The sequence below is a fragment of the Pezoporus wallicus genome, unplaced genomic scaffold (assembly GCF_028554395.1).
Source record: "Pezoporus wallicus isolate ANWC-B61680 ecotype Strahan unplaced genomic scaffold, APGP_CSIRO_Pwel_v1 contig_1181, whole genome shotgun sequence".
NCBI lineage: Eukaryota > Metazoa > Chordata > Aves > Psittaciformes > Psittacidae > Pezoporus > Pezoporus wallicus.
Genome location: NW_026641428.1, coordinates 6,773,775 through 6,799,539, shown reverse-complemented (window position 1 = coordinate 6,799,539; position 25,765 = coordinate 6,773,775). Strand labels below are relative to the sequence as shown.

The window sequence follows — 25,765 nt, the reverse complement described above, 5'->3', positions numbered from 1 at the left end:
GCTGCTCACAGAGAAAGACCAGGAGACCAACCTGCATCTGTACTTTCAGTATTTGTAGAAAACCAAAGGAACCGCAGTAGTTTACAGAGTTTATTGCATTATACATGCGAACAGAACATGCACAAGTAGGACATATTGCTGCTGAACGACTACTATTCCACATATGCACCACAAGGAAATGTCTACAATGGAGAAGAAGGGAATATTCCATTTTACGAAGGACAATCTCGAAGTTCATTTGCGAGGATAGTTACCTTATAATGTGCTTCTCTTTCCCCCCGCCCCCAAAGTTTCCCTCCCCCCCCTCTTTTTCTTAAAGTATTGAATGTACTCCAAACGTTATGGCCCGTGTAACAGCCCCACATAAATACCATTTTGTTAGTAAAAACATGAAAAAGTCACATTGCTTGGATGTTCGACAGTTCCAATAAGTTAAGACCAAATGATAATATTCAATAATAGTTACCCTGCATTACGATGAGAACAAAAATAAATTACACGTGCTAGGTTTTATATATACTCGTCATAGTAATACATATTCACTTGCAGCGCTAAAAGAAGGACGAAAAGTCACATTCTACCAGAAACAAAACAAAACAAAACATAACTGGGAAATGCCGGGTTTTGCCACAGTCTCTCCTGCCTTTAACAAGTGGCGGTGCTGTGCCCACTCCTCACTGGTGCCCCCCCCGGGGTTAGGGTTTAAGAGAAGGTCAGATTAGCGGTCAGTTCCCGGATTCGGTTCTCCCTGCTCATCTTCTTGAGCTTCATTCTGCGGTTTTGAAACCAAATCTTGACCTGCCTGTCAGTGAGGTTTACGCTCTTACTGATCTCTAGACGGCGCTCTCGAGTGAGATACATATTGAATAAGAACTCTTTCTCTAATTCCAGTGTTTGGTGCTTAGTGTAAGGACACCTCTTCTTTCTGCCACTCTTTGCAGTTAGCCAATTGCTTGTTGGAGTATCAGACTTGATTTCCTCTATCAAAATCAAAGAAGGAGAAGAAGAAGAAAAAAAAATCAAAAATACCTCAGGCTGTTAGATTGTACCCTTGGCCATGACCCCTCCTCTGCAGTGTCTGGCAGATATGGTGGATGCGGGCACTACACAGGGCTCGGGTGCGGGGTGGGCACTGGGAGGGGACCCGCTGCCAGGCTGGGCTTGCCTGGCCCCGCCACCCGGCCCCTGCCTGCGACCGCCCTGCACTCCTCCTGCCCCGGCCCGCAACTGACTCTCCACTTCTCAGCTGGCGTTCAGCATTTCAACAATATTTAACCTGCCATCAGCCCCGTGGCCGGATTTTAACGGGCCTATCCCCGCCATGGCCGCTTCGGGTTCCCACGACAGTTGCTAGGAAAATATCCCAATCACAAAATCCCCTCTCTCTGTATTTGGAAGCAGCATCTCCCCAGCCATCAGCTGAATTACGCAAGCACACCTAGGAACAGACATGGCCGTTTTGCCAGCCAAAATGACATAAAGACGTTCAAGAAACTAACACCCACAGCTCTTTTTTTTTTCTTTCTCTTTTTCCATTTTCTTTTTAGATTTTCTTCCCGCCAGAAAGAAATTTGCCCCACATCAACCTAGACCTGGGATGCTAAATATAATTCAGATAAAGAGAATCTCCATGCACACGTAAGGTAAAAATCGACCTAGAGGTTGCAAAGTACATTTTTATATGGAAAAAAAAATTCCCGTTTTAGGATTCTTCGAAACACGCCGTTCAAAAGGAAAGCTTTAGTGCACTTTTAAAGGGAAAATAAAATCAGATTACACCACCTTTAGCTTTCAAGCGCATTTCAAAAATACTGTAGCACTTCTGGAGACAAACCCAAGGTTATCTAAAGCATCACACTGAAACATTCCATCTTTGGACCAGGCAGATAGCGGACTGCTGCTTTCATTGTGCTTTTATTTCCAACTTTAACCAGCCTGGTAGCACCTATTCCTCACCTATTTTAATAGGATCGTAATTAACTTTAAATGCAATCAAACCGCAGTAAGGCTCAGTAAAAAAATATAAACAACAACAAAAAAAAAAAAAAAAAATCAGCGAAATCTTACGAGAGAAAACTTGAGCTGGTCGTATTTTACAACCTCCAGACCTGCTTTTTTTTTTAGAGGTATGGAGCTGCTTTTGGCTGCTGCAGCGCACTAAGGAGCAGACGGCTATATTCCCCGCACCACGGAGGCTGTCTGCAGGTCTGCATGCACAGGAGAGGCAGACCCCTACAGAAAATCCCTGGACCCTTTAGTGTGGCATTTTTTTTTTCCTGACAAAATCTTCAGCGATACAGCACCTGCAGCCCAATACTCCTTTGCATTAAATGTGATGGCTGTGATGCTCGTTAGTATATTCGAGCCTGCTTTATGGTGCTGGCGTGTTGGAGTTACACCACGGCACGGTTTAAACTCGGTAATACAGACCTTTACTCTCCTTCTCCTGGACTTCTGGGCTGGACACGGAGCCTTCGGGCAGGCAGCTCCGCTCTTCTTGCAACGTGGACTTGGGCTCGGGACTTTCCACTTGAGAGACTTTAGCGGTGCTGTCTTGGCTGTTCGGGTTTTCATTCATTTTCTTTTCCAGCTGAAGTTGAGCAGATATCTGCGGTTTGGAGCTGCCGCGAGGGTTTAACTGTAACATTACAGTTGAACTCGTTTCAGGGCTATTATTGTACTCTTGGGTTTTCCCAGTGGCGTAGGTCTGGCTCAGTCTAAAATATCCTGGGACGGGAACCTCGGGGTTCTCAATGGGGCATGATTCAGACACCAGCCTCTGGTAGGAAGGGACGTCTGCAGAAATGAGTTTGGATCTCTTATCGGAATACATGCAGCAATTGCTTTCTTCTTTAATATTTGTAGTGAAGGAACAAGTGGGGACCTGCTGTGTAACAGGTTGCTCTATTCGACAAGATCTGTTCGGGTCTGTCCAAGTGTCTACTTGAGGTATATAAGGATGTACATTCATACCCATATTTTGGTGATTAACTTCTCTTTTAGCCAGAGACGGAAGGAGTCCACAGGTTTGCATCCCATACGTCCCAATGTCTGTGCTAGGTGGCATATACATGCTGGCGCTGTTGGAGTAGAAACTGTCACTCCTGCACGCACTGATGAGAGAATCTACTAAAAAAGTATTAGCGGCAGGAGAGCTGTTGGGAAAGGACATTTTGGGGCGGAATTTGAGGAAGAGAGATTGTGTCCTTTGTAGGCTGACATCTCTAGGAAAACATTCCCGTGTAATTGCGGATGCCTCCGCGCGACCACATGACAGCCGGGCCAATGGCAGCGCCCGCCGCCCCGCGCCCCGCCGCCCCGTCGCTGACGCGCCCCGCCGCGCCGCCCCGCCGCGCCCCGCCGCGGTCAACAGCGACCCCTAGGCCGCCGCGCCGGCACCGCACCGCCCCGCCGCGCCGCGCCCGCGCTGCGGCAGCCGGGCCGGGCCCCCCCCACAGCCGCGGAGCCTCCGCGAGTGCGGAGCACACACAGCTCCCCCCCCCCCCCCCCCCCCCAAACCACCTCCCCGGGTGGCACGGCGGGCTGAAAACCAAACCGCCGCTTGTCCGCCATGGCTCCCGTAAAAGCCCCGCGCCTGACAAGTGCGGGGACAAAAGGTTGCGGGATTTATTAATGCGTATTAAGGAGAATCAGGGGCGATCAATAAAACCCTCATCTACATTCTTGGGCTACTTGGTAATTTTCTTGCTTCTGAAGCTTTTTCCAGAGTTATACCCTCTGTTGCCGCACACGGGAAGATATTTTATTAACAAATCAATCCAGACTTTGTAAAGGATAAGATTAATAGTTAAGATTTAGCATAATGGCGTTCGCGTTATGAATTATTGAAAATTATACTATTGATTTTTTGCCTTGCTGCTAACCGAGAAGGTCAATTTTTGTTTTAACACAAATTGTCAAATATTAAAAGCTAGACTTTTGTCATAACTCGAGTTTTATAGGGAAGCCACATTCCTAAAATTATTTTACTATGCTCTCGCCCGACCGTCTGGGAAAAGGGAAAACAAAAAAAAAAAAAAAAAGAGGAAAAAATAAAAAAGAAATTAAAGACATTTAAAAAAAAGAAAGTGTTTTTTTTTCACTTGCCCTGGAAACCGAAAGCATCATAAAGATAATTTCTCCTTCTGTGGTGTTGCTCATTAAAAAACATACAGAAACTCATAGCCTCATTGCAACTCTTTCAGCAACTTTTTCTTTCCTTGTCTTGTTTTTGAAGAAGAATGACAAATGCATCTGTATGATAAAAAAGAAAAGAAATACCGAAGGCAACAGCAACTGTTTACATGACAAACCAGAGTTTTCAGCCCCAACATTTTAAATCTGTTTTACTGTTTCCCCCCCACACCTCCTTCCCCTATCTACACCCGCATCTATTACAGTTTAAATAGTGACGGCGCAAACTGTTTATTACTCTTTCTCCCTTGCTTTTCTTTTTTTTAATTCCCCCTCCCCTTGTTTTCTTGGTGGGTTTTAGGTGCTTTTGGTGTGTTCTCTTTTGGTTTGTTTTTTGTGTCTCTGTGTGTGTGTTGTTTTGGTTTGTAGGCTTTTTTTGTTTTCTTTTTTCTTTTTCTTTTTCTTTTTTATTTTTCTTTTTCTTTTTTTTTTACTGTACTCAAAGTGGGGTGTTTCCTATCTGTGGCTGATGCTGTCAAGGACTCTTATCCAGACAAACTGAACTTGTTGATAATTTTTGTTTCTGATTCCCCCGCCTGTTCATTTTGGGCCTTTCTTGCATTAAAACGCCCTTTCAGGTCCCCAGAAGCAGGCAGCACGTGAAAGGATTTTAAAAAATTTAAACGCGCCTTTCACACGGCGGAAAACCCACCAGCGTAGTTTTACATTTTCCCCCTTTCTTTGGCATTTGGATGTTTTGCACTTTTACCGTACACTTTGCACTGCTGGAAACAATAACCCTATTTAAAATTTCGCTGTGGCAATGAGACAGACCCTTTAAAACCTTATCGCAGCTGTTCAAATACAACATCATTGTCAGGTTAAGAGCCAGAGTCTTTTATAGCTGCAGTCTCCGGCTCCTGGCTCGCCTAAGAGTTTAAATATTACCTTCGGCATAGTCGCTGCTCTCAAGATCTTCCCGCAGCAGCATCCCCTGCGCCTGGCGCGGCCCCTCCGCGGGCGCGCTCCGCCGGCGCCGAGGGTCGAGCTCCGCCGGGATGGCAAGTTAAGATCATTATCAGAGCCATGGCTAAGATTTCCCTGCGCTGGAGGAGGAGGAGAAGCTGCGGCGGAGCCCACGACGCTCCCTCGGAGCCCCGCATCCCCCCCTCGCTTTCCAGCAATTTCCTCTTCTGCAACAACAGCCCGGACAACCCACAGAGTTTAAAGAAACAAAATACTATTTTCCTTGACACAGTTTAAGACTCGACTGTTAAATCTAATCAGGAATTTTATGCCCATCAAATGGCTCTTTCATAATCTTTATTTACACTTGCAGAAAAGGGGGTCCCAGAAATATCCCAGCTGAAGTGTGAGCCCAGAGCTCTACAGCGGGTTTCGCCCGGCAGCGAAGTTAAAACAATAAGCAAAGGCTGCGCTTGCCTTCCACGCCAGCCTGGCCGGTGCTGAGGGAGCTGACTGCTCGGCTCCTGATTAGACATGAGGGTTCTTTGATTTTTTCAACTGAAAATATGCATTTCTCGCATGTCACTACACGGGATCTCAGCTGATGGTTGCGATGATAATGACTTAAATATCGTATTCAGGACTGGTAAACGGCTCCGTAAGACACTTCGCTCATGATAAATCATTACGGAGTTTAAAAGCTGGCAGCATTTTTTTATTATTGAAAATGAACAGTAGGAAAGTTTAAGTTTGATGTAAATAGAAGTTGAATAAACATGTGAGAGCCACTGGGGAACTGGGGACTTAGGCTCTGGGCATTCAATGTCATTCTTGTTCTAAATCATATTAAAATGGAATCAAGTAATTAACATTAATAAATAAATCAATATTGTGCAATAAATGAGATATACAATCTACATTAATATAAAGGTTTGGCTCTCAGAGCCCCATATTTTTCCCAACGAGGGAGAAAAAAAAAAACAACAAAAAAAACCCAACAACCAATGGGTCCATGCAGATGTAAATCACTGTTTGTAATAAAGCATAGGTGGACATTACAGTTTTCTCCTCTAGCAAATGTCAGGGCTAAAACTTGAGGTTACCAGACGTGGCAGCAGGGCTTAATTTTCACTGCCTTATCTTCCTAAACCTTATTACTGGTGATATGATTATTATTTCTTGTCTCGGCTGTGCTGAGGATTTTCATAGTTGCAATTTGCTCTGTTTGTGTCTCATTATGTGAGGGGGATGGGAGCGAGGTACGAAACAGGCTAGATATTTTGCAGATGCCTTCAGTAACAAAGGTGTTGAGGGAAATATCTTATTTAAAAACCAGGCTGGAACCCAGGAAGCTTTTAGGAAGTTTCCTTTCATTTACTCGATTTCAGCATTTCATTTAAGGTGTCTTTAAAGGCGAGGATACTATATTTTATGCCATGATGTTATATTGCAGGGAGATTGAAGAATAGTTTTTATTTCAGGGACGAAAAAAAAAATTGGCTACGATATCGCGTCCTTTCTTCTTTTAATAATACAACTGTCACGTTGCCCAGATTTCTATGTGCCATATTTTCACAGACAGTCGGCGTCTGGGCTGAGGGTTCAGATTCCCTGTTTTTTTTGACCGAGGGGGTCGGGGCAGAACGGACGCGGGGGGGTACGGGATGACATACTGATGACATTATGCCTCTTCCTAAATATGAAAGCTTATAAAATAAATAAAATAGTATGATGGCCTTTTCTTCAAAGGTGTTTTTTGAGCGTGAGGATCGCACAGGAGCCCAGACTGTCCTCTCACCATCACCCGAAGCCTCAACCCTTCCTCTATTGTATTTCTATATTTCTGCGGACACAGAAGCGAGTATCTGCTATGATGAGATTTTAGCCTGTAAGTTGGCCGCAGATGCAGACCTCAGCCTCGGTATTTGGGCTGCGTATTTATCTTTCGGCAGATTCCTGCCGCATGTGTAGTTTAATCAGAAAAGAAGCAAATATCCATTTCGTTCTCCTTAAAGGACAAGCCCATAGACACTTGGAAATAGCTCACAGCTTCTTCTGTCTAAAGGATAAAACAGAGAAGGGAGGGGGGGGATAATAGAAGAGGTTATAGGATCGTGGACATCATCACATTTACACGAGGATTCAAAAAAGAAGCTGCATTTCCATATTCTGGTATATAGTTGTTTGTTTTTTTTTAATAACACATCCTGGCTCCCATCACTCTTCACATTCGCTGCGATCAGCCTCACTGTAACTGCGAGTTGTTAAAGCGCCTCGCATGAAGCCTGATGGGTTTGGGGTTGGTGTGGATGCTTACAAGGAACACTCCCAAGCCAAGAAAAACAAACACAAAAACTTCGCTAAATGTTTCCCTCTCGAAATGGGTATCTCCACCGAGAGACCAGGGGATTTTCCTTCGGGATCCGGCTGCGCCTCTAAGGACTACCTTTGGCGTCAGGGATCCGAAGGATTTCAGATTGTACAATGCCATTTTATTACCGACGGAAAGGCTATTTCTAGGAAAGTGTTAACAATGAACTTCTAAAAACAAACCAACACCAAGCCCCCACAACCCAGCAGACAAAGTGCCAGCAAATGTTTTCACGAGAGAAGGGCCTTTAAAAAATGCAGAATATGGCTGAAAGAACGTGAAATAGATTTCGATTTATTCTGGGAAAAAAAGCAGAAAGCAGCGAAGCCCTTTCTTTCCTCACATTCTGACCAAAAGTGCGCACTGGAGGGAAAATGTAAAGAAGAAAATCAACAAAAACCGGAACATGCTCGATCACTGGAGAGCATCCAGGAAATTCATAAGCTTCACTTTAATTTTCTAATCTCTACTTTCATTTTAATAGATCTCCATAGTACTTTTAAAGAGAGGGATTTCATTCAGGAATGCCTTGGCAAAGTGATGTTCGAATATTAAAAAAGATTGCCTTTTTGCTTTAGTCTCTCGCTCTTTCTAAAAAAAATAAGCCCTCTCTAGGATCTAACAGTAATCTCCCCTTAAGTACAGTGTGGCTTTAAAATTATGCTTTCTGTGCCTAAAGGTTTATTTTAAGAAAAGCCTGGATTAAGAGCCGAAGATGAACTGTGGAAACGCATGGGGTTTGTATTACTTTTGTTTCACTGGCTTTAAGGCTGCTCTTAAAGGAATGAACATAGTTTCGTTCTAGGGAACGAATTCGGGATATAACTGGAGTTTTGGTGGCCTTTTTTCTTGCTTAAAATTATGGTGGGTTTTTTTTTAAAGCTCGGATGCATTATAAAAGATTACGACCAAATTTTTTTTTTCTTCTCCTTTAAAGTGGCGTATTTCTCCATCCCGTCACGGTTATGGGTTATTTGTTTAATAAATCTTTTTGATGCTTTATTTTCTCATTTGGAAGGCCCTGAAATCTTATCGTTACTTATATATTAGCTATTTTACTAGCAGTGAGGTTATTCTCAGGGAGCCGGGCGGCCGTGGGCGTTGCAGCGCCTCGGGGCGCCTCCCTGTGGTCGCGGAGCTCACTGCCGCGGCCGCCCGCCTGCCTCTCCCGGGGTTCTCTCTTCGCGGCTCCGTCTGCTCCCGATCACGGGTTTCTCTTGTTCTTTCTAAATAGAAACGTAACCGTGCTATCCTTGAGCGTTTATGCAAGATTAATGCTGAGTTGTTTCTATTTCAGCGGCTCTTTTTTTGCGGTGTCTTAGCATTTTAAAGGCGTATTAATCCGCTGAGGTAGACTGTTAAAGCGCTGCAGGGAGCAGAAAAATCAAACGCCTCGTTCTTGTCCTGCGGATTAAGGCTCGGGAGAGACGCGAGAATTTTGCTATAAGGTCAGGCGAAACGCTGTGAGAAATTCCCCGCCGCTTCGCGCATTTCTAATTAATGGGCTTTGTGGAGAAACGCATAGAGAGACCATCTTTCTCCTTACATTACGAAGCATTTCCTACAGCTAACCTATTATCATTTTGAGAAAAAAAACTCAACAAAACAAAAAAAAACAAAACTCAAACCTCATCCCCAAACCCTTTTTGTTTTATTTTTAGAGCTAAAAAAAAGGAGATCTGGGGCGAATTTCTGTGAGCGGAAGGGAAGGGCAGGGGACGCGGGAGTCGGCGGGCCAAGGCGGGCGCGGAGCAGAGCGGGGCACGCTCCCGCCCACCGCCGAGAGCTCACCTCGACCCGGCCGGGGCTTTCTCTGCGTTATGATGCATTTGCTAATCCGGCCAGCTATGCGGTAATAACTGTGTGTGTGGTTGTGCGGGTGTGTGAGAGAGGGAGGGAGGGAGACACAGAAAGAGTGAGAGAGTGGGTGGTGGTTGAAAATAACAGAGGAACCTTAAGGCGCCTAATTATTCAGAAAGGTTAAAGGTGATGACCTTGACATTTTGGAAGTTCAAAGGCATACACTTATGTTTTTCTTGCTAAAGCGTTTAAAAATATTTTTTTTTAAAGTCATGCCTCCCTCCGCTTCTATTTCTCCATTTTTTGAATTCTCGGGCTTTTCCTGACTTATTTGTGCACTTTTGCCTTCCCTGCGTGCAAGCGTAGTGAGAGCCGCCGCTTCGTCCTATTCAAAACAGGCAAATTCTTTCCTCACTCCTCGCCTTTATTGCACATTGCGGAAATCTCTTTTTCACCCACCAGAAGGTGTATAATATAACCCAATTAAGCTGTTTAGAACCTCGGTTTTTATGGTGTTGTCTAGACAGTTCAAGGTTTTGTAAACAGCCCAGCCAGGTCACGCAAGATAAAGCGGCGCGGAGCAGAGCCCTGCCGGATGCCGGCCCCCGCGCAGGGCCCGCCGCAGCCGCGGATGGGGCCGCGGGCTGCGCTCCCCGCTCTCCGCTCGCCCTCCCCAGGAACGGCATCCAAGAGATCCACCCGCCTGCCTCCAAAAGGGTCTCTTCTTTTTTTTTTCTTTCCTTCCCCTCCCCAACTAGTGCCAATTGTTTATAGCTCCCTCTTGTCTGCCTCGCTCCGAGCCCTCCGTCTTTCTGCCTCTCTCTTCACTAACAAGTAAACAGCCACTGGCGTTGGGGATTTTGGCCTTCCTGTGAGACTGACAATTATTGTTATTTTAATTAAAAATAAAAGCCTTTTTCGATGTTTACAGCAGTTGCAGTCCCATCAGAAGTGATGGGCGGCAGCCAGCCATAGTGGCTCTGCCTCACGGCGAAAAGAGAAGGTTACGCATACCTACAAAGAGAGAGTTACACATCTAAACTAATCTTGATTTAAACGCGTTCAAAACAACCCGACTAGGCAGCTTCCTATTATTATTCAATTGAACTTGGCTCTAACCCGGGAAGAGCTAGAATCCTTTGGAGATGGAAATCCATAGAGTGCACGGAAGTTATAACCTTAACTTTACTAGAAACCATTTATTCACATGAAAAAGACAGTGGCCCATGCTTTTGGATGACAATAGAAACATATATATATATATATTTTATATATAGCGAACGTACATTTACCATCTCTTAAATAAACCGCATTCACTTAAAGGGAGGAAAGTGTTACCCTAGCTCAAAAGCAACAACAGAGGCCCCCCCCCCCCCCCCCCCCCCCCCCCCCCCAGAACTCAATGAATTGTAAGCAAAAACTACCAGACACACTGCAGGTCCATTGCTGGCACTGTGAGAGAGGAAAAAAAGCACCTTTGGCGAGAAACACTGGAGAGTGGACAGTTGGATTTGTCCTAGTTTCCCCTTATCAGGAATCTGCTCCGCCAAGCCCCGAAATCTCCAGTGGCCATTCAGTGTGTGGAGTTGCATATGAAAATGAAACTTTGAGTTCCGCAGGGTGGATGTGTCATGTAAACCAATTTACTTTTGCATTCAGATGGCAGGTCAAAGAGACCGAGATATTCTTTTTCTTCTTTCTTCCTTTTCTCTTGCTCTCTATTTTTTTTTTTTATTTTTTATTCCTTTCAAAACAAGGGATTCCCAGTGAAATATTGGAGTCGATCTCTGTTCAGTTTCTTTTCTTTCATCCTTCGGTTCTGGAACCAGATTTTAACTTGCCGGTCAGTGAGGTTGAGCATTCTGGACAACTGCAGTCTTTTCTCTTTGTTTATGTACACGTTGAAGAAAAACTCCCGTTCCAGTTCCCTTATCTGATATTTGGTATAGGGACACCTCTTTTTCCTTGATCTCTGGGGAATTGCTGAAATTCAAGAAAGAAGAAACTGATTTGTGCTGCTGCGAACACGCTTAGCTAGGAAGAGGTCAGACTTTGACAATATCACATTGCCTGGATAACAGCCCTCTAACAGTTAAAAGAAAAAATATTCCCTGGGCTTTTGCTCTCTGGATGAGTTAATAAAAAAGCGAATATTTTCCAACTTCTCCTTAAAAGAGAGCACTTCGAGCAACACAGAGAGATATTTAAATGGGCTGGAAAAATTCCAAGTTTCTCAAACTCCTCTCACCCACCCCCCGCCCCAAACAAACGAAGATCTTAAGCTCTAAACCGAAGGCAGCTCTGAGCAGTACCTGTGAAATTTCCCCGTCTGCCCCCGCCAAATCAACAATTTAATAACAATTAATATCCTCTTCCAAGAATACCTTAAGCCCACCTAAATTGGTTTCCTATCGTAAACACGCTTTACAACGGTAAAGGAAATCTTATAGGATATATAAAATCCTTTGGATGCTTATAAAATTGCACATAAAATGAGGCTTGACAAAGTGTTGGCCTTGTACTCTTGCCCCCAATTTACTACTGATACCTACCTGAACTGTTGCTCTTCTCTGCAACAGCCTCACCAGAAGGGGAATCGGCGCTGTTTGCTGGTGTCACTTTCTTCTCTTGGCTGGAAGGTGTTTTACTGCAAGTGCTGTTCTGGGCTTTCAAGTCGCCCTTGTCCGCGTCCCCCTCGCCCTCGGAGTGCTGCTGGTACGGGGGTCCGGGGGCTGCCTCGTAAAACTGGTCGAAGCCTTGCGGCAGGATGCCGTTCCTCCCCACCGAGCTGTAGAAGTTGGAGGCGGCGGGAGACGGTCCGTGGTGGCCGCAGACAGGGTCCGTTTTGAATAACATTTCCGTCCTCCTGTTCGCAGGCTGCAGAAAGTCTCTGTGCATCACCTCTTCAGCTGAGTAATAAGGAGCATAACTGCCCCTATACTGCCATTTGCTGCGCTCTAATCCGTATTCCCTGAATGCCACTTCGCGCACAGGTTGGACATGAGGTAAATTGGAAGAATAAGGAAAAGTCATTTGACAGGACGACGACTGCGACAAAAAAGAGGGTTTCGTCGAGAAATCTGAGGGTGAGACGTAATAAGTGCACCCTGGCAGATACATATTGGAAGTGCCGTGACTGCAATCGTCAAACTCAGTCATGTCTTCCTTTTTGCGATTGCAAGCAACCAGGAGGCTTCAATGCATTGAACAAGATCCATCTATTGCACAAGAGGGTTTGGACAGGATCAACTAAGAAAAAATCCCCACCGTGTGCTGACGTGCAATTCATCTTGATTGATTCTAGTGGTAATTATGTCACGTGACGCGATGCAGAAATGTCCTTATATCTATATCAGCCCCTCGGAAAGGCTCCTAACACCGCTCCAAAGAGCCTTCCCAGCACGGAGAGGCGAGAGCAGCCTTTGTACAAATACAGCCGGTTTTCACCCTCAGCCTTTCCCCCGGCGGTGAGGTATACGTCGGTGGTACCGGTGATCACCTGGGGCCACTCCGCCGGGGCGGGTGCTTGCCCACCACTGTTGCAGACCGGAGCGGAACTCCGCTGTTAGCAGCCCCCGCCTGCATCACTGCCCGGCCCGCCCGTCGGGGAAGGGAGCCCCCGGGGAGCGGGAGCCCGCCGGGCACCCCCGGCTCTGGAGCTCGGTGGCTCCTCGTTAGCGGGAGCGATGCTCGCCGGCCATCGCCGCTCACACAGATGGTGAGCGAGCGGATGATGATTCACTCAGGAAAGGCAAGTGCCACTCGCACGTGTGGATCAGCCCGCCCGGGTCCAGCAATCCACAGTTGGCATCAGAACCGGTCACAAAATCCAGAGCCCGAGTCCCGATCACCTCATTTTCCCCAGCTTACAAGCCCAAACAGTGCGCGCTTGTGCCAAGGCGCCAGAGACAAACTGAGATCAGAGATACGCAAACAGAACATCTCTCAGAAACCGCTTTTATGAAAGGGAGACACTTTCGGGCTCTTCTGGAAAGCAGAGGGCTAGGGAGGCAAGAGAGGTCCACCCCGCACGGTTTCCTTGGGAAGCAAAGCAGCACACAAAGTGACCTCTGTTCCCGTGCCTCCAACTCCCACCAAAATGTCCATTTTCATTGGAAGGGAAAAGCAGGGTTGGGAGCGGGCGACACGCACAACAGCCGCCAGCCCCGCGGCCGCCCTGCCTTCGAGGGCTCATTTTTGCCAATTTTCTTTTTCGCCTTGAAATATTATTTTACATACACGAGCACAACCCAGGTCACAAAGGCTGAAAAAAGAAGAGAATAAATAATACGCTCCAGCAATAGCCCTATGCTCGAGCAATCCCTCATTCCAGATACGTTTGCCAGCTCTCTATGGGAATGCCTTTTTTCCACCACTGTACAGCATAGCCAGAGCAGCCTCGCCACATGCCGCTCTCCAAATACACCCAAAATCTGAGCGAGCTCCTCACGCCGAGGGGGCCACCAGCTGGACCCAGGCGATCTCCGGGAGCTCCGGCCAGGCGGCAGGCCCCAGATCACCTCCAGAAAGGCAGACGCCTAGTCCCACAGCATGCAGAGAGCCCGGCAGGTAGAGAACTGTCCCCAGATCACGGGCAAACCGGGGGAAGGCCCGAGGGCTCCCTGGCTCTGCAAGGCGGCCGTGCCCACCGAGGGCTCGGCCCCGCTGCGACAGGGGTCTCAGCGCGACCTCTGCTCCACGCCGCTGAGGGTCTCGATGCGGGGAGCCCCGCAGCACGGGCTGCCCCCAGGGCCCTGCTCCTTGCCTCCTGCACCCTGCTCCCTTCGCCCTGCTCCCCGCACCCTGCCCTCCGCCCCACCACCACCGGCGCTGACCCTCCTGCATCCTCCGGCCCCCCAGAGCATGCGAGGGCTGCCCAAGGGGCTTCCTCACCCCAGCCCAGCTTGCCCTTTCTAAAAAGCAAAAGACCAAAGCCAAGCAGATAAGATGAAACTCATTCCCCCTTTTCCTCCCTTTATCTTTTTTCTGTTCTTTGTACAATATGGTGGGTTTTGTCTTGGTGCCTCGCCTGCAAGCCATCTCAGACGCCACACGTTGGTTGCAGCAGATAGACCCTCGCGAGCTATCACCAGAAATCAAGGCACAAACCCACCACTCCCTTCTTTTGTAGATAACTTTCGAGCCCCTTCGATTCTGATGCAACACATGAACAACCTCCTAAAAACGATGCCTGCGCAGTTAAAATGGCTCCTGTGTCACTTACCACCCCGAGCTTGCAGCAGAGCAGGGCAGGGACCCGTTTGGATTGTGCCCCCAGGTTTCTCATCGCCTATCTCCTCAGGAAAGATGGCTCTGGGAACCTATGGAGCTTCATTTTCTTTCCCGTTCAAACACTAATAACGCCTTAGCCAGAACCCTTCACCTTCCTTTCGATGCAGCAAGCCTAGCACCAGTTAAATTTTGGCGCAAGAGCCAACCGGTTTCAACTAATTCAAGTTCAAAGACATGGCGACGATTTGTTAATACTAAGCCCTTTTAGGAAACAGTCCCTTAAAGAGCAATCTAATTTGGAGAATGTGAGACCAATACCATAGCAGAGACCCCGCTGGAATAAGGCAGAGCTGGGGGTCCCTGTCTGCCACAGCATTTTCATCCTGGGGTCGGTTCCCAGCCCAGCTCTGAGCATTACATATATGCCCCCCTTTTTCTTTCCCCTTCAAGCAGATTAGACAGCATAGAAACATAAATGCACATCATGTCCACAGTCAGGCGAATACTTTACCGTTAGGCGTCTTGAAACATCTGCAGCCGTTGCCTGGAATTACCAAGGATTCAGGTCCAAGTGACATTTCCAAAAGCCTTCCTTGAAAATCAAGGCGACTCGCATAACATTCGGGTTTGAAAAATCCACCCAGTCCGGCTGGAGAAGATGCGGTGTTTTGTGCCACCCAAGATAAGACACTAACTTGACCTTAACTTTGTTATGGCGCCCCTAGTATCTGGAGAACGTGAACAGACACTGTCTGGCAGCTCTCGTAAAAACCGACTGGAGAAGAGATTCTGAGTCATTTCATTTATTGCCACTACAGTTCTGCAAGAAAGCTTTTCCTCCCTGCCAAACTTTAATTATTTATGCTCTTTTAGGAAGCACAAAGGCATCCAGAGCCATTCCCAACAAGCCGAGTTGCGTTTGCAGCCTTATCAAAAGAGGAGGAATGGAGAGTCCCCTCGGAAGGGCTTTATCACGTTAGGGCTGCGGTCGGAATGCAAAGATGTTTATGTTGGAATAAATAAAGGGATGGATGGCCGCCTGCATGCTGGGGGGGGACGACGCGGCCGTGGGTCCCGCAAGCGGGGGCCCGCTGCTCCCCCCCTTCCCGCACCGCACCCCATGTACCCGCAAAGCAGGGACGGGGGGAAAGGACACCCGAAATAATCCAGCCGGAGGGCGGGGGGTACATCCACCTCACTTGGGCGCATCTCCTGCAAGCCCTCCCAGCCAGCGTGCCGCACACGCGTGTGCGCACACATGTGCCCACAGGGCGGGTGAGGCGGGTGCGCGCAGGCAGAGCCGCACAGGCAGCGCGCATTCTGTGTTTGCAGCTCTGCCACGCGTGTGCGTGTGTGTGTGTGCAGTTGTGTGTCGTCGCCTGCTGTTCCAGAGGAACGGCTGAAACCTGGGGCATGGGCACGCGTGAAATCATGCACGATTTTCTACCGCCTGTGTGTCTGTGAACAGTTTTAGCCCACAGATATGCACGTCTGCGTGTGTGTGTATGTGCACACACGGCTGCACACAACGGGCGCTGCTGAAATATGTGCCTCTCTATATACAGGCACATACAGAGATACATAACACACGTACTTTAGCATCACATCACAATTTAGTTCCTACCTCTTCTGATTTTGGTCCTTCCGTAGGCGATTTTAGGCTGGAAGCTCTACAATCAGCCATCATCGTAGGTCAAATACGTTTGATAAACAGTACATCGCCTTTCACATCTTTTCGCCCGAGGACCTTCTTCGGATTTCACATCACCCATGTAATAAAGGGACTGGTTGTACTGGGGCTGGTTAGGATAGGGAATGACGGCATAAAGGGTCCATTTCTCATGGACTGTAGCCGAATGAATGTATTTCAAGGAGAGAGTAAGAAAAGAGGCTTTATCTGTAGATCTGTGGTTTGGTTGTGGGGTTTTTTTGTTTGTTTGTTTTTGTTGGTTTTTTTTTTTTGCTTTTCTCCTGGCTTGCACCATTGAGCTTGCTTCTAGTTTTTTAATTAGGGAAACACTACAGAATGAAGAGACTTCCATTGTCCGCAATGCACCATCTCCCATTACGGGGCTGGACGTCTCGACGACTTGGAGGGACCCAGGGGTGGTGCCTCAGGTTGTGGATGCCCAGGTGCTCACCCCGGCCCTCAGGGAGCTCCCACCCTGCGCTGCCGCACCCCTGCTTTCCCCTGGCAGCAACCCCGTCAAGGCGAGGCAAGGTTTTGTCTGAAATGGGCAATGCGGCAAGGGTAGCCGTTCTGGACGGCGAGAAATGCCGCCTCCGAGATGGGCTGGGTTTCATTTTCCCTCCCAAAACACCACCCGAACATTACCTTTGGGGATCCCTGAAAGCTTTTGGGAAGATGACTGTATCTCTGCCCGCTTAGGGATCCAAAATCATGTGTCCCTCAGTGCCCTTGCGAGCAGACATCGCAAGAAAATGAGTGGGTAGGAACGAAGTTCAAATATACCCTTTTATGAAATAATGAGTTTATTGCCTTCAGGAAGGCAATCGCCCCGTGTAAATAGGTAGCTGCATTGTGCCATTCCTTCTGGTTATTTAGCCTTGTGTACGCCCAGCACAGCCATATCTGAGCTTACATTATAGACCAGAAAATAACGCAGGCTCTGCCAGCGTTATTATCATTAGTGTTGCGGGAGACAACCCAAGATTTTGCGTGTGGAAACGCCTCTTCATTAGAAACAGATTTATGTGGAAATTGAGGCCAAAAGGAGTTTTATTCCGGCCCTAAAAATCCGTGATTTTTAAAATTATTATTATTTTTATTTATTTTCTGAAGTACCAGACCAAGGCAATAACAACCGCATTTCCCCCAGCTCCGCAGCTCCTGCCAGCCTGGCTCCTCTGGTGCTGCAGAACCTGGTGGCTCCCGGCAGAGAAAGTCTGTCAGCAAGATGCGGGAAAAAAATCGATTACCTTCTCGTCCTAAACCAATAATCAAACGGCTTGGGCAATGCTCCCAGCCCCTTCTGGTTGGGTTATCCTCTGAGGTTTATATCTGGGGGAAAAAAATGAAAGCGGTCTCCCCTTTCCCTCATAAAAGACTCTGCTGAAACGGCCATGGGGACCGTCCCTCAAGATAATCAAACGCACCAAACCCTCCTGGCTCTCCTCTCTCCTGCGCCGGCAGCACCTCGGGGTGAGAGGCTGTCGCCGGCTCTTCGCAGCACTGCCTCAGCCCAGTCCCCGACCCCAGCCCTCCACGGCCTCAACACCACCCGCTCTCCCTCCTCCTGTTTGTGGCAGCGCTTGGGCAAGGCCAAAGTCAGCGGCGCTGAAAGGGCAGGGCCCGGCCTGGCCCGGCCACCTGGGGCGACACCGGCGACGACGCCTCGGAGGCTGCCTGCTCCGGGCCCTGCTGCCCCTCCTCCTCCGCGGTACGTCGCGCTCCCCCGGTGTCCGTCTGGCGCACGACGGGGGCAGCGGAGAGCATCTTCCCAAGGGGGAGCCGGTCCTCTGTACCCGGGAAATGGAGCAGCAGCAACTCCCCCCATCCCCAGCCCGCACGCAGGCTCCCCTCCACCCATTACCCAGGCCCGTGCCCTTGCCGTCGGGCAAGCGTGAGCGGATGCCACCGCGGAGCCGGCGCGCAGGTTACGCTCTGGCCTTGCGTGGGTGTCACGTGCCCTCTCTGCCAGGCTGCTGCCGGATCTGGAGCTCCGAGCAGAGGGTGGAAGGAAAAAAAGGAAAAAGGAAACAAGAAAAAGGTTTATTTGCCAACCACTTTCCCCATCGCTGCTCGAGCAGGTTACTCCAAACCACAAAACAAGACGGCGCCGCAGGCTTGCCCTGGCGTGCAGAGCAGCAGATGAAAGGAGCGGCCAGGATTCACAGAGCTGACGTCTTTACTAGGCGTTATTCCTTTATTTTTGCTGCAAAATGGTGTTTACATACAGACAGAAGAAATCGATTTTAGTTTAGCACCACTCGTTCTCCGAGGAAAGAGAGGGTAAGAAGCATGAGGAACTATATATAAATGGAGAAAGAAAGGTTAAAAGCTGATAATACAGGTTTTCATGCTGGTCCGGCTTGTCTTCTTTGTTTTGGCTAAGAACTCAGCGCCTGCCAATTTACGAAGGGATCCTACGCATTTCGAGAACTTGGTTTAAACGGTAAAAACAAAAGCAACCCACAAACCGCAGTCCCCGCGTTTGACTCACGAATACGCTCTATTCTAGGGGTGAACACTCCGGGCACAAGTTCATGCAGAAACGGGCAGACTCTGCTCTAGTACATAGAAAGCGCCTGCTCTCGCATTACTACTCTTTTCTTTTTCATCCGCCGGTTCTGAAACCAAATTTTAACTTGCTGATCGCTTAAATTCAGTCTGTTTGATAGTTCTTTCCTCTTCTGTCGGTTAATAAACTCATTGAGGAGAAACTCGTTTTCCAATTCAGCAATTTGTTGTTTTGTGTAAGGTTTCCGTTTCTTTCTTGATCTCCCCTGGGTGGGGCACCAAGGCAAACCTACAACAAACACGTCGATAATTTAGTGGATCAGGTCTGGGCATTAGAAAGAATATGCAAAAAAAAAACCAAAAAAAAAAAAAAAAAACAACCAAAAAACAACCAAAACCAAACCACCCGCAAGATAACAGGGCTAAACTAGGTCGGCAAATCTGGCAAAGCCCATCTGACAGCGCAATTGCTATCTACATCCGAGTCGGATTAAGCGATTATCGCTCCGAATGGGTTACGGGGGGGTTACAGAGCAATTACAGGCATCTCCTAGAAAGCAAGTATCGCTAGCTCTCTTCTAGCTAAAGAGAGATATTTAAGGCATACCATCCTGCACTGAAGGTCTGAGGCATGACTGGACTGCTGCGGGCTGAACTGTCAGGTTCAAGTTGACGGAATTCTTGATGTCCTCCTTTAAGCTGGAAGTGCAGGAATTCACTTCAAAAAGAGCAGCCGAGCCATGCAAACCCCTCTGCAGGCTCGAGTGGTCATACTTTACGGGCTTTAAGTTGGCTGCGTGAGTAACAGTTGGGTCATTTGCAAAAGATTGCCTTTGCCTGCATCTCTCCTCTTGTTTGGAGCTCGCATCATGGGCGTAATATTTATTGTTGTCTTCCAGGCACTCTTTGTTGCCGTTGGAGCTGATGTTGATTGGAACGGAGCCGGGGAGGTAAGGCTGCGCCGCGCCGCCGAACGCGTGGCTCTGCGGCTGGGCTGCGCACGAACTTGAGCAAGTCCAGGGGATCGAGCTCCGGGGGTAGGAAATGGTGGGCAGAGCCGCCAATTGACTGCCATTAGCCCGCAAATTGGGAAAATAAAAGGAATCTGGAGATTGCAAATTCAAGAGAGAACCAACGTAGCCAGATCTGTAGAGACTGCGATCACACATTTCCAACAAAGGACTTCAGCTGTTCTTACAGCAGTATTTAGTTACAACAGGGAATAAGCGGAAAGCCTGAAACGATTGGACGAAACTTTGCAGACAGGTTCTTCAAAGCCGGTAATTTCAGCACCGCCTCCAGCCACCGAGCCACAGAGTCCCCCCTTTTTTTTTCCCCGTCTCTTTTTTTTTCTCCCCCTTTTAAAAAGTCTTATGATAACACTTGAAATATGAAAATACCGAGCTCGCAAGGGGGAGGGGAGAACATGGTCTCCGCTTCTATAAAAGTGGCCGGGGCTGTCTGACAAAGCTGCGGCGCTAGCGAGATAAGGGGAAACTAAACATTTACAGAGTTGCCGAGGGGACAGGGCAGTCCCCGGCGCAGCCCTTGCCTGGCGGAGCCCCTCCAGATCAGGCAGACCCCCTCCAGGGCCTGGCAGCACCCCCCGGTCTGGAGTTCCCGAAGGCCTGGGCAGCTGCTGGGGCGAAAACTATCACCGCGATAGAAGTGTGCTCAGCGGGCTCGGAATAACTTACGTTTGTCTCCTTTCCAGTATATGCGAGTGCTTAGGACACACGGATGTGTTTCTGTTTCTGTGCAGATGAGCACACCTTGTGCCTCTGTGTGTGTGTGTCTGTGCGCAGAATACGCATTATGTCCGCTTTATATACGCGTTTGTTTTAATTGCAAGCAACATGATATGCATCTGCATATGCTTGCAATTAAATTAATTGTTCGGACATTGCCATGATCGTCATTCTGGTACACTAATGACTAGTATTTTCTTAGGTACGCAAGTCTGCCCTTTTTACCCTTTTTACCTTTCATCTTCACTCTAAAGAGAAGGCAAGACTTTAAACTACACCTCTAAATCCCGAAGTTTATTCTGTCTTTAAAACACAAACAAAAAAACACCAACAGACTGAGAATAACATCAGCAGCAACACGGAATTACGTGAGGGAGCCGCCGAGATAAACAGACAAACGAACATTCAAACAGAATGGAAAGACTGCAAAAAAGAAACTGGCCGGTTCTGCTCTGCAGCAGAGGATGGGAGCGTAGCGGTGGGCAGAGCAGAGTCAGATCGGCTGGGTACCCCGCTGCTATCTCCCAAGCTGCGTATGAGGAATTTTACTCCCCTGAAGAGAAAATTATATCCCTTACGGTGTTATTACGGTGCTGTTTTGGGGAGCTTATACATATTTTTACATTTTGAAGAGATCAAACAACAGCCCAGTTATTCCGCTATTTCTCCCATTTTCCCCTTTACACCGGAGTAAGTACAAATAAAATCATATTTGAGAGTATCCTCCCAGGATGTTGTTCGTGTCCTTTCCCAGACCATGAGGATCGGCAGGCGGTGTTCTCCCCACAGAGATAAGCCGAGGCTCAGTGTGCTTCACCCAAAGGCCCCCGAAGGAGACAAGCCACTGGGCTACTCGGGGAGCAGCACCCTGCCGGAGCCCAACAGAGACCCGCGTTCCTGAACACCTTCCGGTGCCGCCGCCCCAGGGCGCCTTTGGAGGCCCATTCGTCACCCGGACCGGGCCTTTCTGTCCCCGGCCTCTTTTCCAATAGGATTTCCCCTAGTTTGAGCGAGCCCATCTTCAACAGTCTTAATGCCCGGATTTAGCCACTTTCATTACCTCCGTTAAAAACCTGAACCTAGTTAACAGGTAGGGTTAATTTTCCGTGTTATTGTCCTCTTAATCATAGTTTTAATATTGGTTTTATTTCTACTCCGAGATCAGAGACGCTTGCCCCTCTTGACATTCTCCTAATCAAATTCATCTTTCTATTTAATGGGAAATTGGGGTAAATTCTGCAGTAATTTCATTGCCCTGGAAGAAAGCTTTAAATGATTGCTCCCTCCTAGACCACACAGGACCACACAAGCACCGCTGGAAGATATTACTGACCACTGCCTTTAATTTTTATTGTTTGAGTTATGTCTACCAATTGAATCTCCCTCTTATTAGCTTAGTTGTTTTCTGCTTTTTTTTTTTTCCTCCCCATGAGAATGGGCAATAGTTTATTTTCATAATCGCCTTTTACGAAAAAAGCTGACTCTGATTTTCGCTTCTCAGAAAACAGAAGGAACTTTTTGTGCTCAAAGACTATATTTTTTTTCAGCCCTCAATAAACACAGGGAATGGATGTGAGTTCCCAGTTACCGGAAAGAAAGGTGACACTTCAAACTAACTTTTATGGGGTTAGAGAAAACAGAGCTTTCAATTAATGCTCAACTCATCTGTAATTGCTAATTAATACCGCGAAAAAAAATATGAAAAGAAAAATCGGGAGTAGCTGGAGACACTCACAGCTGCGGAAAGTGATGTTTATGTTTAAATCTGCAGGGAAAAGCACTGACAGAAACATCTCGTTGCAGGGGCGGCTGGCCACTCCGCGGGGCGGAGAGCCTCGAACGGACTGGTGCTGTTTTTTCCAGCCCCAGCCGGCTTCTGGTTTGGGGGGCGGCGATAGAATGCCGCGGGTGTCCCCCTGCCTGTGTCTGTACAGGAAATATCACCGCTGAGGAACAGAGCGACCCGGAGGGCTGCTTTCACACGCTCCTTTCCGCTCTTTAGTTTTTTTTTTTAAGTAGGCAACCGGATCGCCTAAACATCAGAGCTGACCACACGCTATGATTTCACTGGCATACATGTTCTTCAAGCTTACAGATGAAGGTTGCTCTGCGTGTGACCGAGTAGTCTCCCTCGCTCGTTTATCACTGGAAAACGCAGCTCCTGAAGAGAGGCTAAGGCTTCCACTGTCTATGCCCGGGGTTGTCCAGGAGATGGCAGGATTGCCTCAGACATGGCTGGGAAATAGCGCTGCCTGGCAGGAGCCAAGCAAGCTCCATGGTGGCTGCGGTGCAGGCGAGGCGGCCGGCCTGCAATGCATCATCGTGCCACTGCGCATTTGCAAGCCACTTTGTCGAGGTTCATATCAATTATCTGTACTAATGCGCGCTACATTTCCGGCGAAGCATTATGCCCTTCTGTCTAAACACGGCCGGCTGTGCCCGGCTGCAGCTGCGGCTGCGCGGAGGTTCCGCGTCCGCGTTGGGTAAAGCGCCGAGCACCACGGCCCTGCCGGGTCCGTGAGCGCTTGGAAGAGCCCAGGCTGCCGGCACAGGAGCTTTGAATAATTCTTGTCAATGGCCCCGCTCCAGGCTTGAAAAAGTCTTTCAATCTGCACTGTTAGGTGGACGGCTGCTGTGTCCAGTGCCGCAGCCCTGGCCTCCCCTTCCTCCCGGCTGTGGCTGCTGGTTTCTTAACGTTTCTGCACGTTGTTACAAGACTAAAGGTCCTCTCCATCTGGTACCCATTTGCCAGCCAGTTCGTGTTTCCTCTTGCCCTGGAAAGGGAGCTTTGGCCTTGGCAAAGCTGCGTCGTCTGAAAGCCCGGAGTCCAGCAAAGCCAAAGGTTAAGCCTGGAAGGAGGAAGGGAACAGCCCATGAAGGCTCCGCTGCCGGGAAATACAACAGCTCTGGCAGTGCCCGGCCAGAGGGAGACTCCTCGGAAGGAAAAATTACTCCGGAATTAATAGGACTGAAGTAGGGAGGATGGGGAGGTGTCAAGGAAAGGGAGAAAGAAGAATTTAAAATATTCAAGGAAAACAAATCTGCACCAGCAGAGAAGGCCGTTCCAGATACCTAAATGATGTGTCCCACAAGTATCCTCTGTTCCCAGAATCAAACAAAAATGCATATTGCGATAAAATCTGAAATGCTCCGTGATGGATTTTTTCCCCATCCGTTCGGGGAAAATAAACGTTTCAAAACCCGTGAATGTGCAAGCGGAAGGGAAAGGGGAAGGAAGAGGTTGGAGGAGGCAGAAGATAACCCCCACTGGAGCCATTCGGTTGCGGAGCCAACGGAGGGGTACCGAATTGGGCCGGCCGCTCCTGCCGCTGAGGAGCCCCGCCGGAGCACCGGCAAAGGGCAGCTTGGAAGGGGAAACTGAGGGACGCTAGGCCGCTCTAGGCACCGGGCAGGCAGAGCCGGACTCGGAGGAGAGGGAAAGACAGACACCCCGTTGCCTCCCACCTCGGATATTTTCCACCGGCAAGTACTTCTTTCTTCCCAATACCATTCCCCGGTGGAAAGGCGAGCCCGGACACGCCTTTCCCTACTTCAGCGTGCTTTGCACCGTATCTAACTCTCCTTTCCCAAGAACCGCGGTCTTTAAGTGGTCCTGGAAAGATCCCAGGCAAACTTGGAAGCCGATAAACGCCGTGCTGCAAGAAGAAGGCGAATTTTGTACTCTCGTTTATATATATATCGAAAAGAAATAATTTTATTAAAGACGGTTCAGAAACAGTTTGGCAACATTGTTAACAGCTTGGAACAGCCAATAATCCTAACACAAAGTAAAAGCAGACTTGAAGACAAGAAAAGATATGGTTTATGGAGAAAGAGTCTTACCGTAGGTCTTACACACATACACTGGTAATCAAAGTGTTTAGAGCAATAGCATATTAAAATAAATAATACTAGTTCGGAACACACACATTTTAATAATTAGACGAGGCACATTAGCAGAGAGATACTGCTTCTCTCTCTTAGTAGTTGACTAGCATGTCTGATCACCCTGTGTATATCTTAACATGCACACTAGGTTTAAAATAATAAAAACCCGACGAAATACTGGCCTTTCGGCCTATATAAATTACGGCATCTTTTGAAATCCCTTATTTATTGCTTCTGTCATTAACACCCGTTTAGTTTTGTAAATTAAAAGTTAGCGGTGCACTTCACTTCTCCGACCAGGAGTTTGTTTTGTTTTTTTTTTTTGTTTGTTTGTTTTGTTATTTTAATTTTTAAGAGCCATGGCAGAAGAAAGGGGAAGAATCTTGCGCTGGTCCGGTCAAATAAGCTAGAGCGGGCACTTTACACAGAGGCTGCGCAGGTTTATACACTGCAGGACAAACCGGCCCGTCAGTCCCGGGAAAAGAAAGCGCTTTCCTGAGGTGCTCCCACCAGCTCTTCCGAGGAGCGCCTGGACACGAATAGCTGGGAACAGCCTGCTCCTTTGGAAGCCGGGGAATATGAACTATATGAAACACTTCTATTGAAAACGGAACGGCAGGGAACCACACACACACAAAAAAATCAAAACAAAACAAAAACCCCCAACCCAAAAAACACCCCCCAAAAAAGCTCAAACAAACCAAAACCCTAAACCACAAACAACCCCCCTCCAAAAAAAAACAACAAACCCACACCCCCCCAAAAAAAAACAAACCCCAAACACACAAAAAGGCCACACTCTAAGAAAACCCAAAACAAACAAAACCCGGCCTCAACCAAACCCAAACCTACGGAAGCAGGAAGCGCGGTGGGAGATGCCCGGCACTGTGCTTTTCGCCCCACACCAGCTCGGAGATACTCTCCTTCCCTCGAAAAAGACAAAACCTAGCTCCAGGCGTTACCCCTCCATGCAATTTGGAATTCTCTCTGGGTTCCGGGGCGCTCGGCGGGTTTTGGCAGCAGCCGGGTGCAGCCACGGGTCCGGACTTCGGATTCCTTGCGTTTTCCAATTGATTTTTTTCGGTGTGTTTTGAAGTTTACGATACCGAATCAAAACTGACACTTTTTGGCACTAACTGTTGCTCAGAAAAAAAAATAATACAGAACCCCCCAAAGAGTTAAGCATTTAAGAAATTTATAACTGCAACTGTTCAACGTATTTAAATTCCTTTATACTGGCCTAGAGGGAAGAACAGAAAATATAATTAATATTATTGTTTTCAAAAGGAAGAAACAGAACTATAATTCAAGACTTGTCAGCACTCCCTTCCACTGAGAGAAAAACGCTGACTTTCATGGAAAACAATTCCCGAAATTTCACCACCGCTGGAAGGAGAAAAAAAAAATTAAATATATTTTCAAGTC

The 25,765-nt window shown here is 47.9% G+C and overlaps 3 protein-coding genes across 3 annotated transcripts; all 3 read right to left on the bottom strand.

Annotated features, from left to right (window-relative positions):
• Nucleotides 1-77: 77 nt before the first annotated feature.
• On the bottom strand, nt 78-3,286 carry HOXD10 (homeobox D10). The gene is made up of 2 exons (XM_057423761.1): nt 2,431-3,286; nt 78-980 (listed from the first exon to the last, which is right to left on the bottom strand). The coding sequence occupies exons 1-2, from the start codon at nt 3,170-3,172 to the stop codon at nt 703-705; spliced, it is 1,020 nt and encodes a 339-aa protein (XP_057279744.1). The 5' UTR covers nt 3,173-3,286; the 3' UTR covers nt 78-702.
• Nucleotides 3,287-10,664: 7,378 nt separating this feature from the next.
• On the bottom strand, nt 10,665-12,748 carry HOXD11 (homeobox D11). Its single transcript, XM_057423749.1, has 2 exons — nt 11,824-12,748; nt 10,665-11,254 (listed from the first exon to the last, which is right to left on the bottom strand). Exons 1-2 carry the CDS (start codon nt 12,428-12,430, stop codon nt 11,019-11,021), a joined length of 843 nt encoding a protein of 280 aa, XP_057279732.1. The 5' UTR covers nt 12,431-12,748; the 3' UTR covers nt 10,665-11,018.
• Nucleotides 12,749-18,386: 5,638 nt separating this feature from the next.
• HOXD12 (homeobox D12) lies at nt 18,387-20,533 on the bottom strand. Its single transcript, XM_057423768.1, has 2 exons — nt 19,312-20,533; nt 18,387-18,993 (listed from the first exon to the last, which is right to left on the bottom strand). Exons 1-2 carry the CDS (start codon nt 19,871-19,873, stop codon nt 18,755-18,757), a joined length of 801 nt encoding a protein of 266 aa, XP_057279751.1. The 5' UTR covers nt 19,874-20,533; the 3' UTR covers nt 18,387-18,754.
• Between the last annotated feature and the right edge of the window lie 5,232 nt (nt 20,534-25,765).

Coding starts and splice junctions, on each gene's coding strand:
- HOXD10 (XM_057423761.1), bottom strand. CDS start 3,172: ATGTCCTTTCCCAACAGCTCTCCTGCCGCTAATACTTTTTTAGTAGAT. Junction 981..2,430: donor CCAGGAGAAGGAGAGTAAAG/GTCTGTATTACC, acceptor TGATTTTGATAG/AGGAAATCAAGTCTGATACT.
- HOXD11 (XM_057423749.1), bottom strand. CDS start 12,430: ATGACTGAGTTTGACGATTGCAGTCACGGCACTTCCAATATGTATCTG. Junction 11,255..11,823: donor AGAGAAGAGCAACAGTTCAG/GTAGGTATCAGT, acceptor CTTGAATTTCAG/CAATTCCCCAGAGATCAAGG.
- HOXD12 (XM_057423768.1), bottom strand. CDS start 19,873: ATGTGTGATCGCAGTCTCTACAGATCTGGCTACGTTGGTTCTCTCTTG. Junction 18,994..19,311: donor CAGACCTTCAGTGCAGGATG/GTATGCCTTAAA, acceptor TGTTTGTTGTAG/GTTTGCCTTGGTGCCCCACC.